General features: G+C 44.5%; 1 protein-coding gene across 2 annotated transcripts; it reads right to left on the bottom strand.

Annotated features, from left to right (window-relative positions):
- Positions 1-850: 850 nt before the first annotated feature.
- LOC139542730 (mRNA-decapping enzyme 1A-like) lies at positions 851-18093 on the bottom strand. Of its 2 annotated transcripts, XM_071348511.1 has the most exons (10): positions 17913-18093; positions 13418-13458; positions 13015-13142; positions 4036-4102; positions 3719-3848; positions 3289-3405; positions 2564-3136; positions 2416-2475; positions 2077-2313; positions 1566-1778 (listed from the first exon to the last, which is right to left on the bottom strand). In XM_071348511.1, the coding sequence occupies exons 1-10, from the start codon at positions 18033-18035 to the stop codon at positions 1698-1700; spliced, it is 1557 nt and encodes a 518-aa protein (XP_071204612.1). In that variant the 5' UTR covers positions 18036-18093; the 3' UTR covers positions 1566-1697. The 2 variants fall into 2 exon arrangements, with proteins under 2 accessions (XP_071204613.1, XP_071204612.1); XM_071348512.1 differs by lacking the exon at positions 13418-13458 and having other exon boundaries at positions 851-1778; positions 17913-18076.
- Between the last annotated feature and the right edge of the window lie 274 nt (positions 18094-18367).

Here is an 18367-nt window from a genome sequence, read left to right as displayed (position 1 = left end):
CTTGAAGTATCAAAAACTAAATAAATACCCAAATTCTTTGATGAACATTTTTTGGGGTCTTACTGCTATTAGCCCATACAAACACATTGAATAACAGATTCACGACACGGAACAGATAGGCCCCCAAAATATCAAAAGGAAGTTTGTTTTGAAGTGTCTCTCCTATATCTGAGAGATATAAGAAATATCTTATTTAACTCCATATATTTGGTTAAACAGTCTCCATATATACTTCCATTCACACTAATACGACCAGGTGAAGCTGGTTGAGAGAATGCCAAGAATGTGCAAAGCTGTCATCAAGGCAAAGGGTGCATACTTTGCAGAAACTCAAATATAAAATATATTTTGATTTGTTTAACACTTTTGGTTACTACATGATTCCATATGTGATATTTCATAGATTTGATGTCTTCACTATTATTCTACAATGTAGAAAATAGTAAAAATAAAGAAAAATCCTTGAATAAGTAGGTGTGTCCAAATCTTTGACTGGTACTGTATATGTTCGTGACAGTCTCACCTTTGCATAGAGGGGTCATATTAGTGTGTAGCCCAAACTGTTGGGACGCTACAGACAGAAGTTGGCAGATCATCTGTACCGACTTCAGACAAGTCTCCTGACACGTGTGGCGGGCAAAACGGAGAACACTATGGTGTTGGTGAGAGTATCCTTCCTTCATAGAGGGTCACTGTTCGGACACTGCAGACCATTTTGTGAGAAGACCGATTTTCGGGATGTCTCATGATCTGACAAACACCGCTCTATCTCTGTCACCATTCACCAGACGCGGAAGTGCGATCTAGGCCGATGCAGTGGATCTCTAGCTTAAACTGACTGATTTCTATGTTTTTTTCTAATTCAATTGGATTTCCACGGGGGCGCGGACATCAACCTTATTAAACAAGATTATGCTTTTGATGAATGCAGTTAGCTCAGGTACAGTCTTGCAGTAGCTTTTACTGCCTCACCCCACATAATAGGACCTAAATGAATACAACAATTCTCTGTCTAAACCCTTGGGAAAAACACACTAAAGCCTGGTTATATAAAAAAACTATAATCTCCCAAAAGGCATTGCAATCTATTGCACACATCCCTCAACAGGCATAGTGACAGAGGCTGGTGGTCATGAATGGGGTGAGGGAATGACAGAAAAAAGGATCAAGAGAGATTGAGAAAGAGAGAGGGGGTACGATAGAGAGCATGTGTGTAGAATCCCATCTGTACTGAGGAAGAACAAGGAAGTAGACCTGGAGTTGAATGAAGTTTGGCTTGCACAGCAAGTCCCTAAGCACTGACCCCACCAGAGAGGGCCGGAGGCTCTTTCCCAAGACATATGAGGGTTTATGGTTTACCCTAATCATCCTTCCCCAGGGGTTTATTTCTAATCAACAATATTTCTTAGAGTGCGTACTTGATTTGACACTACTGTGACGTGTAACATCTCCCCATTCACCTTCTCCTCCACACATGGTAGGAGAACCATGTGAGCCTCCTACATTCGAGTCCTGTCCTCCTCCTGCAGTCCCATAGCTGCTCCAGAGGTACAGAGCCAGTTTGTGCCTCAAGTTAGGAGTGTTTGTGTCTCTGCACATGGCCAGCAGTAACCCCCAGTGGTCCAGTACCTGTAGGTTAGGTTGGCTGGTGCCCCTGTCCAGGCGTGTCCAGGACCAGCCTCAGGTTTGGACTGAGACTATAGCTTGACGTGGCTCAGGTCCTTGGAAAGACTGTGGAGGTAGGCCTCATGGATGGCACTGAGAAACGCTGGGTCATTCTGCACAAACACAGGAGAGAGAGGAGTTATCTTCCAGTAATTTTGGATAACAGTAGCAAACAAGTTTCCAGACTTCACACAATTTCTTCAGTTCATTGCAGATCTCTTTTAAGTAAATACGTTTGGGTAACATTTAATTTGAAGGGCACATAGAGAAGGACTTCATAACCAGTTCATGAGCATTTTAGAAATGTCAACAACCGCAAGTTGAAGTCTGCAGTATAAAACCCTGAACTTGACGAAGACTTCAAACACAAGGCTAGGGTCTGGGGCGAAAAGGCTTCAGCTCTCTCTCTACCTTGATGAGGTGGATGAGTGTGTCTTGTAACTGGATCTTGTTGTAGGAGGGTTGGGGGAGCTCCACCACCCCTGTGGCTGTGGGCGGAGGGGAGGGAGGGGCAGCTTTCCTCTGCAGTTCCGTTGTCTTGGCAACAGAATGCTGAAAGGCGCTTGGTGAGAGCAGAATGGAGTGCTTTGCCCCCATAAGTGAAGTGCCCGCCCCCGGTACCACAAGACCTGCCTTCATAGGGACAGCCTTGGATGGTCGAGAGAAAGAGAGAGGGCAGGAAGATGACATAGTAAGATTTCATTTCAACTATCAAAGCCATCTATATCGTGATAACAAAATCATACTTACTGGCTGGGTTTTTGACAGTTTCTGAGATTGAGCGAACACATCAATTTCTTTACTCTGCAGCTGAGAAAGAAGGGAGTCCTTCAGACATGACAGATTACACTAAATACGCATCACAAAAAAAGAACAGAAAAAAAGAACAGCTGGTTACCTGCACACGGCCTGTGGGCATGCTGCCGAGGGCAGCGGGCTTGGTGATTGGCTCTCTGAAGCTCTGGGGTGTGGCCAGCGGGCTGGGCAAGACGCTAGGTGCGAGGGCGGGTTTGTGGAGATCAGAGGGGCTGGGTTTCAGGTAGGCCGGTTCCTTCCCCAAGTAGGCCGACAGAGGGCCAGGGGGAGGCCCGCAAGCCTCAACCCCAGATGGCGTCACCAACAGCGGGGACACAGAGTGCTGGGGTTGGAGGTCCCCTGAAGGTCCACCGGGGAACACGGGGTAGAGGGCGTAGCCTGGGCCAGGGCCCCCTCTGGCCTCCATAAGGGAGATCAGACCAGGGGTGACGTGCCGGTTGTTTCCCCCTGGGTCTGCTGTGAGGCAGGGGGTCAGTAAGGACTGGAAGGGGATGGGTGGAGCGTAGCTCTGGGCCTGGAGGAAGCTGACGGGGGCCGTGGCAGCAGGGTCTGTGGAACTCTGGGTGGGCATGGCTGGCAGCAGGCTGGCCTCCTTCGGTAGAGAACTTCCAAACAGCTCCTCCACAGTGATCTGCCTCTGGCCAGAGTGGGAGCTCTGCAAATACAGTTACCACAGTCAATATGAAACATACTTATACAGTAAACATTCAATGACAAGTAACAGTCATTTCAGTCATGTGAGAGAACACTTGTTACAGGCAGCGTGTTATCAGACAGTGCAGTCATTTCAACTAGAGTGGTACGTACCTGTTCCGGCTGTGAGGCGCTGTGAGCGTGCTCTGTAGTGTCGTCGGCTGATTTCAGCGTCTCGGTGTTCACCCTCTGCTCAGCAGTAACGGACATCTCCGTTTCCCCCGCCTGAGTCTAGTTAACACAGACATATTTATTATTTTAACATTCCTACTAGTGTGTTCAGATGAATGGAAATTGGGAGGGGTGTGTGCAATCTCAGCAATTAAAACCAAGTAAAATCACTGTGCAGCAGGACTAAGATCTAAGGAAAGAGAGTGACATAAATAGAGAGTAACTAAGACAGACAGTGAGATGTTAACCGAGTAAGAGAAACACTCTTGTCCCTTATGTGTGTGTGGTGTTTTCTGGACTGTGGTCACGTGTCCGTGTGTGGCCAGATTTCCTGGGCGATGACTTGACTGTGAAGACTGCTCCCGTCTCTCACCCTGTGGAACTCATCCTTGGCCTTGCTGAGGAGCTCCAGGATGTCAATGGAGCAGCCATTGGTCCTCCCAGGGACGTCAGCCCTCTCTGGGGAGCCCCGGTGGGTCTGCAAGGCTTCCTGCTTCACAATCCTGGAGGACAGAGACACACCAAAAGAAACACATAATGAAGATACAAACACACTAGCAAATAGTGGGAAAACACAAATACACAATACAATCTCATGTCTGTAAAGTGATAAATGGCTCCCCCAGTGGTGTGGGTGATAATAGTTTTCCTATCTGGGTTATAGGTTGTGTGTCACCGGGACATACTCACTTCACCATGAGCTGAGCGATGCGCTGGCAGTCCTTCTTATCGTAAAACCAGATGCTGTATATGCCCACTGTAGGAGGGACACCAAGACGAGAGGGAAATATGACTGACTAGAAGAGATAATGGGCGGTAGAAGGGATCACTGGAGCAGCATCCCTTAGGAAGAGGGATATTTAGTTGAAGAAAAAGTTCAGCAACTATTTTCTATGTATTATGTTGTCATTTAGCAGACACTCTTATCCAGAGCGACTTACAGTAGTGAGTGCATACATTTTCAGACTTTTTTCAAACTGGTCCACTGTGGGAATTGAACCCACCACCCTGGCGGGTTCAACACTTTCTGAAGAAACAGTGTGTGACAGGAGTTTCCCTCGGAGGCTGGTAACCTAGCAACAGTAGTGTTTCGTGCTCTACCTGGGGATCCCTGGGACGTATAAACAGGTATCTCTCTCTAAACAGGCCACATTCACATTCTCTAACCTGTTGAAGCACTGATACAACCCTCCACTAAGGGAAGGCAGGACACAAACCTTGGAATCATGGTAAACAGAATAAGTCACCATCCCTTCACGAGTCTCAAAGACAGCCAAGAACGCCATTTTCCAGGATAGTCTTGCATTCCCCCCCAGGGGCCTGCAGGCACTAGACGACTGAGGAGGAGTCACAGGGTTCCAGATAACGCTGCTCCTCTGGATGACTGGATCAGACACCTACAGAACTACCACTGAGAGCAGACGTGCTGTATCCATCCCATCCATGAGGTGGTTTCCAGGCAGCTCCGGGCCATAGAGACCCTTGGGCCTGGGAGACATATTTTCCCTCAGACTGAGCTCCTGTGCTGGGTAGAACCGCGTTAGCGTGAGGCCATGGGCGGAGGAGACCTATCAGAGGAGATGTTCCTGCTCACTGCGCACCATCAGCGTGACCTCCGGCACAAGGGGAAGGCCATCTTCCAGAGAACCCTGGGATGTTGTCTGCCGAGTGCATTCAGAGGCAAGTCTGACTGGAGGGGTAGTGTGTTTAGTGTGTGTGTCAATGTCTGTTTGGTAAATTTGTATGCATTTATATCTTTGCAGGGGTGAGCCTGGACGGGGATTGAAGTGGTGGAATTATGGTTTAGGGGGCATGTGTAAATGTATGTTATTTTCCTGTATGTCTGCATGCGTTGATGTGTGTGTGTCTGCTGCACAGACAGGGTAGTGTTCTTTTCCATAGGAATAAACAGACAAATTAAATAGTAGATAGTATGGTGGGATTGCAGTAAAATACGTAACCCAATGGTCAAAGGGTCTGGAAGCTTTCAAGTTCTTTTTTGAATTCCACACAGTTTGACAGATTTTTATACATTTTTGTGGGGGAGGGTTCTATTTACCCCCTTTTATCCCCAATTTCGTGATAGCCAATTGGTGGTTACAGTCTTGTCCCAACTCTGCAACTCCCGTACGGACTCAGGAGAGGCGAAGGTTGAGAGCCATGCGTCCTCCGAAACACGACCCTGCCTACTTCTTGACACACTGCTCACTTAACCCGGATGGCAGCCGCACAAATGTGTCGGAGGAAACACTGTACAACTGGCGACCGTGTCAGCGTGCATGCGCCCGGCCCGCCACAGGAGTCGATAGAGCGTGATGGGACAAGGACATCCCGGCCGGGCAAACCCTCCCCTAACCCGGATGTGCCCCTAACCCTGTGCCGCCTCATGGGTCTCGAACCCGGATCTGTATTGACGCCTCTAGCACTGCGATGCAGAGCTCCTGTGCTGGGTAGAATCGCATTAGCGTGAGGCCATGGGCGGAGGAGACCTATCAGAGGAGATGTGCCACTTCGGGAGGCCTGACAGATCTTTAATGCTTGTGTGCAAGCAGTGCTTTGCAACTTAATTCCAAAAATGTGTTTAGAAAACGTTGACAACCTTCCTTATTTATCTGGGGGAAAGTTACATAAATAGCACATTCAATGCTAAATTTAGCCTAGTAATACATAAGATGTACACCCGCAGCTCTTTTAATGGAAATATAGTTATGGGCAGTTCCACAAAAACAGAAATCTCTGATGTCTCACTTTAAAATGTATTCCAAACAAAAAACATTTATTTATACGTTTAACAAACCATACAATGACTACTTTGAACAATTCACACAGTAAAAATAAAATAAAAATCCCTGGAAAAAATGTGCAGGATTTTAGTTTCATTCCTATCAAACTTTGTATGTGTACAGTTCTTCCTGTAAATGTTTAATTTTTTTAAAGTTTCAGTGGAAATTGTTAAAAATATTCCTTGTGCATAGAGTTGTATGGTTTGCTAAACTTTGAAATCAATGGCTTTTGTTTGGTGCACATTTTAAAGTGAAAAATGTGAGTCTCAGCATTCTTCTGTCACAATGGAATTGCCCTTATGTTTAGATAACCAAGATTTTATGTTTTTATGGGTTAACTACTAATCTAAAAAGGAATTTTAACATGACCCTTCTTATTCCAACACTTTCTTCTCATCATTCCTGTAGATTAAATGCTGGATATAGAATTTAATCTTCTAGATGTGCAAGCTAGTGGCGCGCGGGTCAGCTAGTGGCGCGCGGGTCAGCTAGTGGCGCGCGGGTCAGCTAGTGGCGCGCGGGTCAGCTAGTGGCGCGCGGGTCAGCTAGTGGCGCGCGGGTCAGCTAGTGGCGCGCGGGTCAGCTAGTGGCGCGCGGGTCAGCTAGTGGCGCGCGGGTCAGCTAGTGGCGCGCGGGTCAGCTAGTGGCGCGCGGGTCAGCTAGAGGCGCGCGGGTCAGCTAGTGGCGCGCGGGTCAGCTAGTGGCGCGCGGGTCAGCTAGAGGCGCGCGGGTCAGCTAGAGGCGCGCGGGTCAGCTAGTGGCGCGCGGGTCAGCTAGTGGCGCGCGGGTCAGCTAGTGGCGCGCGGGTCAGCTAGTGGCGCGCGGGTCAGCTAGTGGCGCGCGGGTCAGCTAGTGGCGCGCGGGTCAGCTAGTGGCGCGCGGGTCAGCTAGTGGCGCGCGGGTCAGCTAGTGGCGCGCGGGTCAGCTAGTGGCGCGCGGGTCAGCTAGTGGCGCGCGGGTCAGCTTTGTTCATTCGAACCAGCCCGCAATTGTTAATAACCCATCCGCAACCTCCCGATATATACACTACCGGTCAAAAGTTTAAGAACACCTACTCATTCAAGGATTTCTCTTAGTTTTTACTATTTTCTACATTGTAGAATAATAGTGAAGACATCAAAACTATGAAAGAACACATATGGAATCATGTAGTAACCAAAAAAGTATTAAACAAAACAAAATATTTCTTATATTTGATATTCTTCAAATAGCCATCCTTTGCCTTAATGACAGCTTTGCATACTCTTGGCATTCTCACAATCAGCTTCATGAGGTGGACACCTAGAACACATTTCAATGAACAGGTGTGCCTTCTTAAAAGTTAATTTTGTGGAATTTCTCTCCTTCTTAATGCGTTTGAGCCAATCAGTTATGTTGTGACAAGATAGGGGGGGGTATACAGAAGATAGCCCTATTTGTTAAGACCAAGTCCATATTATGGCAAGAACAGCTCAAATAAGCTAAGGGAAACAACAGTCCATCATTACTTTAAGACATGAAGGTCAGTCAATACAGAACATGAAGAACTTTGAACGCTTCTTCAAGTGCAGTCGCAAAAATCATCAAGCGCTATGATGAAACTGTCTATCATGATGACCGCCACAGGAAAGGAAGACCCAGAGTTACCTCTGCTGCAGAGGATAAGTTCATTAGAGTTACCAGCCTCAGAAATTGCAGCCCAAATAAATGCTTCAGAGTTCAAGTAACAGACACATCTCAACATCAACTGTTCAGAATAGAGGTCGACTGATTAATCGGAATGGCCGATTAATTAGGGCCGATTTCAAGTTTTCATAACAATCGGAAATCGGTATTTTTGGACACTGATTTGGCCGTTTTTTTTTACACCTTTATTTAACTAGGCAAGTCAGTTAAGAACACGTTCTTATTTTCAATGACGGCCTAGGAACGGTGGGTTAACTGCCTTGTTCAGGGGCAGGACGACAGACTTATACCTTGTCAGCTCGGGGACTCGTTTTTGCAACCTTCCGGTTACTAGTCCAACGCTCTAACCACCTGCCTTACATTGCACTCCATGAGGAGCCTGCGAGGCAGGCTGACTACCTGTTACGCGAGGGCAGCAAGAAGCCACGATAAGTTGCTAGCTAGCATTAAACTTATAAAAAACAAATCAATCAATCTTCACCTAATCACTAGTTAACTACACATGGTTGATGATATTACTAGTTTATCTAGCGTGTCCTGCGTTGCATATAATCGATGCGGTACCTGTTCATTTCTCATCGAATCACAGCCTACTTCGCCAAACGGGTGATGATTTAGCACTGTCGTTGCACCAAACCTAACGATAAACATCAATGCCTTTCTTTAAATCAATACACAAGTATATATTTTTATACCTGCATATTTAGTTAATATTGCCTGCTAACATGAATTTCTTATAATTAGGGAAATTGTGTCAGTTCTCTTTCGTTACGTGCAAGCAGTCAGGGTATATGCAGCAGTTTGGGCCGCCTGGCTCGTTGCGAACTGTGTGAAATCCATTTATTCCTAACACAGACCGTAATTAATTTGCCAGAATTGTACATAATTATGACATAACATTGAAGGTTGTACAATGTAACAGCAATATTTAGACTTAGGGATGCCACCCGTTAGATAAAATACGGAACGGTTACGTATTTCACTGAAAGAATAAACGTTTTGTTTTCGAAATTATAGTTTCCGGATTCGACCATATTAATGACCAAAGGCTCGTATTTCTGTGTGTTATTATGTTATAATTAAGTCTATGATTTGATAGAGCAGTCTGACTGAGCGATGGTAGGCAGCAGGCTCGTAAGCATTCATTCAAACAGCACTTTCGTGCGTTTGCCAGCAGCTCTTCGCAATGCTTCAAGCATTGAGCTGTATATGACTTCAAGCCTATCAACTCCCGAGATTAGGCTGGTGTAACCGATGTGAAATGGCTAGCTACTTAGTGGGGTGCGTGCTAATAGCGTTTCAATCGGTGACGTCACTCGCTCTGAGACTTGGAGTAGCTGTTCCCCTTGCTCTGCAAGGGCCGCGGCTTTTGTGGAGCGATGGGTAACGATGCTTCGAGGGTGGCTGCTGTCGATGTGTTCCTGGTTCGAGCCCAGGTAGGGCCGAGGAGAGAGACGGAAGCTATACTGTTACACTGGCAATACTAAAGTGCCTATAAGAACATCCAATAGTCAAAGGTATATGAAATACAAATGGTATAGAGAGAAATAGTCCTATAATTCCTATAATAACTACAACCTAAAACTTCTTACCTGGGAATATTGAAGACTCATGTTAAAAGGAACCACCAGCTTTCATATGTTCTCATGTTCTGAGCAAGGAACTTAAACGTTAGCTTTTTTACATGGCACATATTGCACTTTTACTTTCTCCAACAGTTTGTTTTTGCATTATTTAAACCAAATTGAACATGTTTGAGGCTAAATTGATTTTATTGATGTATTATATTAAGTTAAAATAAGTGTTCATTCAGTATTGTTGTAATTGTCATTATTATTGCTTTTTTTGGTCCTCCAATAATCGGGATCAGCATTGAAAAATCCTAATCAGTCGACTTCTAGTTCAGAGGAGACTGTGAATCAGGCCTTCAGGGTCGAAATGCTGCAAAGAAACAACTACTAAAGGACACCAATAATAAGAGACATGCTTGGGCCAAGAAACACGAGCAATGGACAATAGACCGGTGGAAATTTGACCTTTGGTCTGGAGTCCAAATTGGAGATTTTTGGTTCCAACCGCCGTGTCTTTGTGAGACGCGGTGTGGGTGAACGGATGATCTCCACATGTGTATTTCCAACTGTAAATCATGGAGGAGGTGGTGATATGGTGTGGGGTGCTTTGCTGGTGACACTGATTTATTTAGAATTCAAGGCATTCCGCAGCGATACGCCATTCCATCTGGTTTGGGCTTAGTGGGACTATCATGTGTTTTTCAACAGGACAATGACCCAACACACCTCCAGGCTGTGTAAGGGCTATTTTACCAAGGAGAGTGATGGAGTACTCCATCAGATAACCTGGCCTCCACAATTCCCCGACATCAACCAAATTGAGATGTTTGGGATGAGTCAGACCGCAAGTGAAGGAAAAGCAGCCAGTGCTCAGCATATGTGGGAACTCCTTCAAGACTGTTGGAAAATAATTCCAGGTGAAGCTGATTGAGAGAATGCCAAGAGTGTCCAAAGCTGTCATCAAGGCAAAGGGTGGCTATTTGAAGAATCTCAAATATAAAATGTATTTTGATTAGTTTAACCCTCTTTGGGTTACTACATTATTCCATATGTGTTATTTCATAGTTGAGTTCTTCACTATTATTCTACAATGTAGAAAATAGTAAAATAAAGAAAAACCCTTGAATGAGTAGGTGTTAACTTTTGACCAGGTAGTATATGTGATAAAGTGAACATCTGAGGCCTGTACCCAACCCTAGCCCAATTTTTGGACAGGTGGTCATGGATTTTTTGTTGTTGTCTGATTTAGATATGTTTCGTCTTATAATTTCTGACATTTTGGTAATCCATTTGTAAGTCAACTTGTCTATAATTAGATACATGTAGCTTCTCTTTTGTCATTATATGTTACCCAAGAAGACTAAATAAACCCTTACTCAACCAAATAATGTAATTGATCGACAGAATGAATGCTTCAATATAGTTGACATCGGTGAAGTTCTCTCTTTCATCTTTCACGGAGCAAAGCCATTTTACGGACTGGGAAAAAAATACAATAAAGCAACAAAAACAAACAAAAAGAAATTGTTCAAAATGTCCAAAAGAAAGCTGTGAAAACGACCCAACGTGTTTCTGATAAGATTTCAGTTTGGCTTCGGTGCATATATTTGATGTGGTTGAAACACTATAAGATTTTATGATGAAGACAGCACCTCCACAGATGGTATCTAACTGATCATTGCATTCTCTCAAGATGCAGAAAGAAATAAATCACATTTCTCCACTCCTGTTCCCAAGTCCAAATTTAGCCTACATTTGGTATATAAATTGACTGCAAGAAATGCTGTTATTCCAGATGAGCAATATTTTTTCATGGTGCATTTGCCGATGTTCAAAACGTATAAATAAAAGCATCCACTGGGAAAGTCAATACAAGAAGGCCCTTCATATATACATTTGTTACTCATTTCAGGAAACTAGGTGTATGTCACCCTTCACAAGAGCCATTTGAACGTTAAAAAAATATTTTTTATCAAAATGCGTTTTTTGGCAGAAATGCCTTCTGGAACATGTGAACTTTCATGTGTCTTAATAACAAACTTGTACGCCATCTGTAAATACGAAGCCACTCCTCATTAAAAAGGCACATGACAGCCCGCTTGGAGTTCGCCAAAAGGCACCTAAAGACTCTCTGACCATGAGAAACAAGATTCTCTGGTCTGATGAAACCAAGATTGAACTCTTTTGCCTGAATGTCAAGAGTCATGACTAGAGGAAACCTGGAACCATCCCCACAGAAAAAGCATGGTGGTGGCAGCAACATGCTTTGGGGATGTTTTTCAGCGGCAGGGACTGGGAGACTAGTCAGGATCGAGGGAAACATGAACGGAGAAAAGTACAGAGAGATCCTTGATGAAAACCTGCTCCAGAGCGCTCAGGTCCTCAGACTGGGGCGAAGGTTCACCTTCCAACAACGACCCTAAGCACACAGCCAAGACAACACAGGAATGGCTTCGAGACAAGTCTCTGGAATGTCCTTGAGTGGCCCAGCCAGAGCCCAGACTTGAATCCGATCGAACATCTCTGGCGAGATCTGAAAATAGCTGTGCATTAACGCTACCCAACCAACCTGACAGAGCTTGAGTGGATCTGCAGAGAAGAATGGGAGAAAATCCCCAAATACAGGTGTGCCAAAATTCTAAAATCCTGGTTTAGCTTTGTCATTATGGGGTATTGTGTGTAGATTGATGAGGGGGAAAAAACAATTTAATCAATTGTAGAATAAGTCTGCATTGTAACAAAATGTGGAAAAAGTCAAGGGGTCTGAATACTTTCTGAATGCACTGTAAGCTATGCGCAGGACTTCGTTCAATTTATCGAATCAGTTATTGTTTTATTGCTCAAGCTGCGAGCAACACCTGTCAAACTCAGACATTTCTCTCAAAACACAGGGATGTCGATTCACACGGGACTAGTATTAACAGAGGACTTTGCCAAAAAAAACAGTAGGTTATTCTGGTTAGTCAATGTCCAGACAGTTTCGCTTTAACTCATTCATCTAAACAGTAGGCTACAGTTACCTTGACATGCCATAGGCCTATTTGAAGTCCCGTCTTGTCAAATTTGCATAGCGCCTCACAATCATCACACATAACATCGCTGACACTGCTATCATCCTCTTTTACCACTTCAACAAATCTTTCCTACACATGACTTTACTGGCCCTCCCTTGTCTTTATTTTCATCTCTCCATTCACAGATTTTGTCTTAATGAATTAAAGTTCGACAATATCGTTTTTGCGTACATTTTTTATGCCCTTCCCAAAAGCATTATTTGGCGATTGCCTTTGCAGGCTATTTGGCACATGTACAGTTAAACCCTAAAGTTTAGGTTCATGCAGTAATACCAGATAGCCTAAAAAAATTACAATAAATAAATGCAATGTAGCCTATATAAATTGCACAATAATTATACATTTAAGTTATTGTTTCTCTTTATTCAACACGCCTGCCACCCACCCGCCCTCCAGCCACACGATATAACCACGTGGACTGCGGATTATGAGTCAACCCGCACATCACTAGTGCAGGCTACATGGTATGGACAGTAACAAGAAAAAAAATTGCTCTATCTTTAAGTTATTGCAAAGCAGCCAATGGGGTAGAAATCTCAGACTGACTAGTGGACTATTATGGAATAGCCTACTCACAGTTAGCATTCCTGTACAGCAGGAAGGGGTCTTGGAGCTGAAACTCAAGGTCTTTGTTGATGGGCTCCACCAGATTCTCTGTGCTCAGGCGATTCATGATGGTGAAGCCATGATGAGGGGATGCACACCTGTGGACAGGTTATTGGAAAGCAATGGAGAAAGACTATTAGGCTAAATGTGTTTGTCACAAAAAAGAAAGAAATAAAAGCAAAAGAGTGTTGAAGTTGAAAAGAGCAACAGGGAGGGTGGAGGTGAGAGGAAGAGCTCAATTAGGGAAGCTTAGACATGAGAACAGGTGGTGAGACAACAACCACAGGTTAAGAAGGGGGTTAGGCTCTAGTTAGCTAGCTAAGTATCGTTGCAAGTGTCCCCTTCAAAAAAGGTCACCATAAAAATAAATTACCTGGCATAAACAAATAAGGTGCCTTCAATTTCGGTCTTTTCCTGAAATGGAAATAATGCAGAAAAATTACAACTTGAACTTGCTGAACACGAATCGATCATCATGTAAAAGAAGAAGAATCACAACAAGCAAAATTTAGTTGATATTTGGTCTGGGTGCTTTCAGTTCATTAAACGTTCTATGAGCTGAAAGGGTGCAAGCTGCCACCAGGAAGGTGTTGTTTAAACAGGTATAAAGAAAAGTTTGACGATTTACTGCCACATGCAATTATGGAATGTTTGCTCAGGAGTATATTTCATTGGCTGATCCCCCCAGATGACCTGGATGGAATTATGTGATCCTTCCTTAACCAATAAGAAGTCCCACCCAGTTGATTACTTCAAAAAGGTGAAGTCCTCATTGGCGCTGCCCATGCTAAAACAGGCTTTTGGGCACTATCATTGGTCGTGTCCCCCTGCTCAGACGTTACATGCATCAACCAATGGTTGCGTGCCACGTCATTGACTGACAGATTGCTATAACATATGTGGTTAGCTGATGCGTTAAATACCTATCCAGGCGTTGTAAGATCCGGCAGGCATCAGCAACGCCTGGGCAGAGGAACGTGCCCCTGCTCTTGGGTTGTGACCGTTTGTATTTGAGACCACACAAACTGATTGTTCAGAACAGCACAGTTTCCGTGGAATCAAACTTTGCACACCGTTGTGGCCTTCTGAACGTGGCCCTGATGTCTAGCTGGCTAGTTTACAGCGTTAGTACTAGTGGTACCCAGGGCTCTAAAAGATGTTGCTATGCACCCAGGAGTTTTATTTTGGGGGCACTGTGCAACTAGGATAACAACCTCCGAGATAATAATCGTTGTCATGTTGATAAGGCTTTGCTGTACCGTTGTTTGAGTGCCCTAGAGAAAAAAACGAGTGCAGATTCGATAGTGTCATGGTTGCACCATTACTACAGCGAAAACGGCTTGATTGTAGCCCAACCAGGTTGTAAAAAACTCTGTTCCTTTCAATTGGACTGGCTTTCAGACCAATCAATCACTCATTCCAACCAATCAGGGAACTTGAACACGCTCCAACCCTACACACCTTATTTTAAAGCGTGTTTTTCCGTCTTTAGAAAGAAGAACTGTTTGATGCTGACAGACTTCACATGCTGCCTTTCTACTGAAGTGCTCTTCGTCCATTGGCAATTGAGTGTTGGGAAAGTTAATGTGCTAATAGGGGGTGCAATAGTAGTGAGTTATGGTTACCTTATTGTGCAAAGTAACTGTGTAGATACGTTTGCAAGTAAGAAGTTAGTATTGTTTGCTAGTGCTCGGCTAATGTTAGCTCTACTGTTTATTTAAATGTGCCCCAACCAAGTAAGAAGTTAGAGTTCTCCCTCTCTGGCTGTATATTCTTCATGTAGATGCTATACTATTGTATTCATTGATATGTTTATATTATGACCGTTTTCTTATCTGCTTATTGTTGTATTGCATGTATATTTATTTAGTGTACTCTGAATCTTAATGATTGGCGACAGGCAGCCTAGTGGTTAGAGCGTTGGGCCAGTAACCGAAAGGTTGCTAGATCAAATCCCTGAGCTGACAAGGTGGTGACAAAGTGTAGTGAAGTTCTGATAGGACAACACTATAGTGTGCAGATTTTAGTGAATCAGCATTCGGTACTAGCGGGTGAGGGCATTCAAAGCTGACCACTCAGACAAGTTCCGGATAGACATTTTTACATGGTCCTTCGTATCTCCCGGATTCTGGCCTGCTATAGCTGAGATGTTGAGGTACCCCACCTCAGCCCACAACTCCACACAAAGCCGCCACGCACCCGAGGATGAGCTGCGAGGCCTTACACCCCTCTCTCATCCAAGATATTTCAAGCCCTGCTCCAGGCTTCCTCAGTGGCCATGGAGTGACCACACCCTCTCTAGTTGGGAGCTGCAGAGGGACTACGAGGAGCTGCTCTATGAAAGGGAAGAGATCAGGAGGGCGTACTCTAGGCCCACCCGGCAATAGGCACAGGAGCGCCAGGTCCGCTTCTGCTCTCCAGAGAGGCCCAGCTCCCCATCAGATGAAGACAACTCCAGAGAGCACAGACCAGCATACAAAGGTCTGCACCCGCCTCAGCAAGAGCTTTGACTAGCCATTGTTAAGGAGACCCCCACTCCAATCGTGGAGCCACAGCCAGCCGCTGCCATGGGGCCCGTTCTGGTGGCGGGGTCATCCTGTCCTACCAGTGGGGATCCCCGACTGTCTGCTGCCCTGGAACCTTCTACCACCAAGGCAGCAGTTGATTCTTCGACCACTCCTAGGATGGAGCATCAGCCTGCAGATAACGCGGATGTCAAGTGCAGCCAGGACGTTGGGGCTTCTCCAGCCCTGCCTGCCAGTACCGTGCTAGTTCTGGGTCAGAGTCCCGTCCCCTTCCCGGTAAGGTCAGAGTCCCCTTTGAGTGTCCAACTTTGAGTGTCCTGCCCCTCAAGTAGGTCCAGTGTATCCGGCCCCCGCGGTATGTCTAGAGTTCCCTGCCTTTCTGGAAGGTCCAGACTATCCTGGGTTGTTAGCTGCCCCGTTTGCAAGTCTGCAGTCTCCTGCCCAGTTCGGATTGCAGCCGCCTGCCTTAGTTGGTATTAGCAATGCAAATTTCGGCCAATTTTGTTGCCGACTAACTGACCCTCATTTACCGGTCAACAAACTGTTACATTTTTCCCAAACAGTAAAATGACGTGACCAACAGAAAATACTATATAATGACGAGATACTTATGTTTCCTGCCTTGTTTCCCAAGGCGGGAAGGCAGGCGACAAGCTTAGGCCTAAAATAAGCCTATAGAAACACATTGGGCTTATTTCGGAGAGATTTTGGTGAGAGTGAAACCTTCCTCTTCACCTCTTTCTCTCTGATACTATGCATGCATACATGGACCAGACATTTTTCATTAAGTCCTTAATGGAAACATGCAACAAAAGCAGTCCTATCTTCTTACAGTCAAAAGGCTATAGCCTATTATTGAACATGCAACTCCTGTAACGAAGCAGCTAATAAAACATCATTTTCAAACATTTGCCAAAATGCAATTTGTGGTAAACACTGTTCTAAACAGCACACCTAATACAAGCAGTTCCATATGTGACAGAGATGAACACTGTTAGAAACTCAGAAAGAGGGGGAATCTAATAGCAACAACTATGTTGGGTTGCTAATATGACTAGAATTGTGCCTTTGGATTCCGGACAAAGTTGATATGAAAACCAATAGAACAGGAGAGAAATGCTGGTTAATTGCATGAGGAAGTCTTTATAAAAGAATTGCCTCCAAGTTTCTATGGATGGATTTTCACAAAGTTAATTTGAAGCAAGGTAAGACATGCCTCGTTATTTGAAGTAAAGTAAAACGTTCAGGTTTCAAACACTTCTACTGCCTCAAACTCACATTGCAAAGTAGTCAAGTGGTGGGTGACGTGCTGATAGTTAACGGTAGGCAGGCTAAGGGTGCAACCCTATGCAGCCGAATGGGAGGCGCGCCTTAATTTACCAGTCGAGATTGATAAATAAAAATAGCTCCTTTTAAATCGTTGCCACCAACGTTTGTAACACTATAGCGAGCAGATCTTAGTACTAGCGGGTGAGGGCATTCAAAGCCGACCGCTCAGACGAGCTCCAGTTAGCCGTTTTTACACAGATCTGAACCATATTACCGGCGCACTTTTTTTTCTTCCTATAACGGATCACCGCGACAGCATTTTAAATTCATAAAACATGTTTTTTTTTTGTTTTTTTTGGTATTTCAACTTTACCAGTATATCCAAACATTTTGGGGCACAGAAAGAAAGGAAAAGGGATAGCTTCTTCAGGAGATCAATGATCACATGGTGCTTTCAAGACAACTGGTAACTCGGAAAAGTATGAGGTCAAATCATGACGTCAGTTATCTTCTGGTAGGAGCTCTACATGTGTAATGATCAAGCTGTTTAATCAGCTCATTGATATCTCACCCGTCAGGTGGATGGATTATCTTGGCAAAAGAGAAATGCTCACAAATTTGTGCACACATTGACAAATAAGCTTTTTGTGCTTATGGAACATTTCTGGGATCTTTTATTTCAGCTCATGAAACTAACACTTTGCCTGTTGCGTGTATATTATTGGTCAGTGTTGCTAGTATAACATGACTAGCTGAAGTGGCATGCTAACGACGTAACGAACTAGCCCAGATAACTAGCTAACACTTAGCAACTTAACTAGCTAAGTAGCGAAGTTAGTAACCCAATTAACGTTACAACAAAAGACTCGCATACTATTTTATGACACGCAAACTATCTTTGTTACAGAATCCCACAGGGACACGCTTGATATAGCTCGCTAACTAGTATGTTACTGTACTAGATTGCTAATAATAAACTAAATCAGATATGGTAAAGTTAGCTCGCTAGTTAACGTTACGTAGCTGCTATCGCGCTAACTACCTTCAATAAACAGAAGAAACCGGCGAGCTTACCCATTCATTTGCTTTGGAATTAAAGGTGTACAGTGCTACCTGTCCGGTAACATCGAGGAGTTTGTTGATATACGGATCTTGTTGTTGTAGAGCTGCTAGGCTCATTTTACTGGCGGTCTCCATCTTGAATACAATGCTTACCGCACGGACCAACTTCTATGAACACTCCATTTCCAGTGTCCGCGGGTGGTGCACGTCGGTAGTCATGGACCGAATGTCTTATCGTTCCGCCTCACTTTTTGTTTCACAATTATTTGAAGTGAATAATTATTGCTTGTTCACGAGTAGGTTACAATGAATTTTAGAGGTTGCTATTTTGCTATGGCCTGTCTATCCATGTAGGCCAGGGATGGGAAACTGGCGGTCCGTGGCCCCCCTTCAGTCGGGGTCTCAATTTACTATTGAGTTGGAATAATAGAATACACAAGGTGTAATTTCTAAATTTGGTTGTGCAT

Source organism: Salvelinus alpinus, chromosome 17 (assembly GCF_045679555.1).
Source record: "Salvelinus alpinus chromosome 17, SLU_Salpinus.1, whole genome shotgun sequence".
In the NCBI taxonomy this organism is placed as follows: domain Eukaryota; kingdom Metazoa; phylum Chordata; class Actinopteri; order Salmoniformes; family Salmonidae; genus Salvelinus; species Salvelinus alpinus.
Note: the sequence above shows the minus strand (reverse complement) of the source record. Positions and strands in the feature narration are given on the sequence as shown.

Bases quoted from the DNA above. Each gene is read 5' to 3' on its own strand.
- LOC139542730 (XM_071348511.1), bottom strand. From the start codon at position 18,035: ATGGAGACCGCCAGTAAAATGAGCCTAGCAGCTCTACAACAACAAGAT. The intron at 4,103-13,014 runs GTGAGTAGGCTA...TCCCTCCTACAG, and splicing joins GCTGTACAGGAATGCTAACT to TGGGCATATACAGCATCTGG. The intron at 2,314-2,415 runs GTAAGTATGATT...CGACCATCCAAG, and splicing joins AACTGTCAAAAACCCAGCCA to GCTGTCCCTATGAAGGCAGG.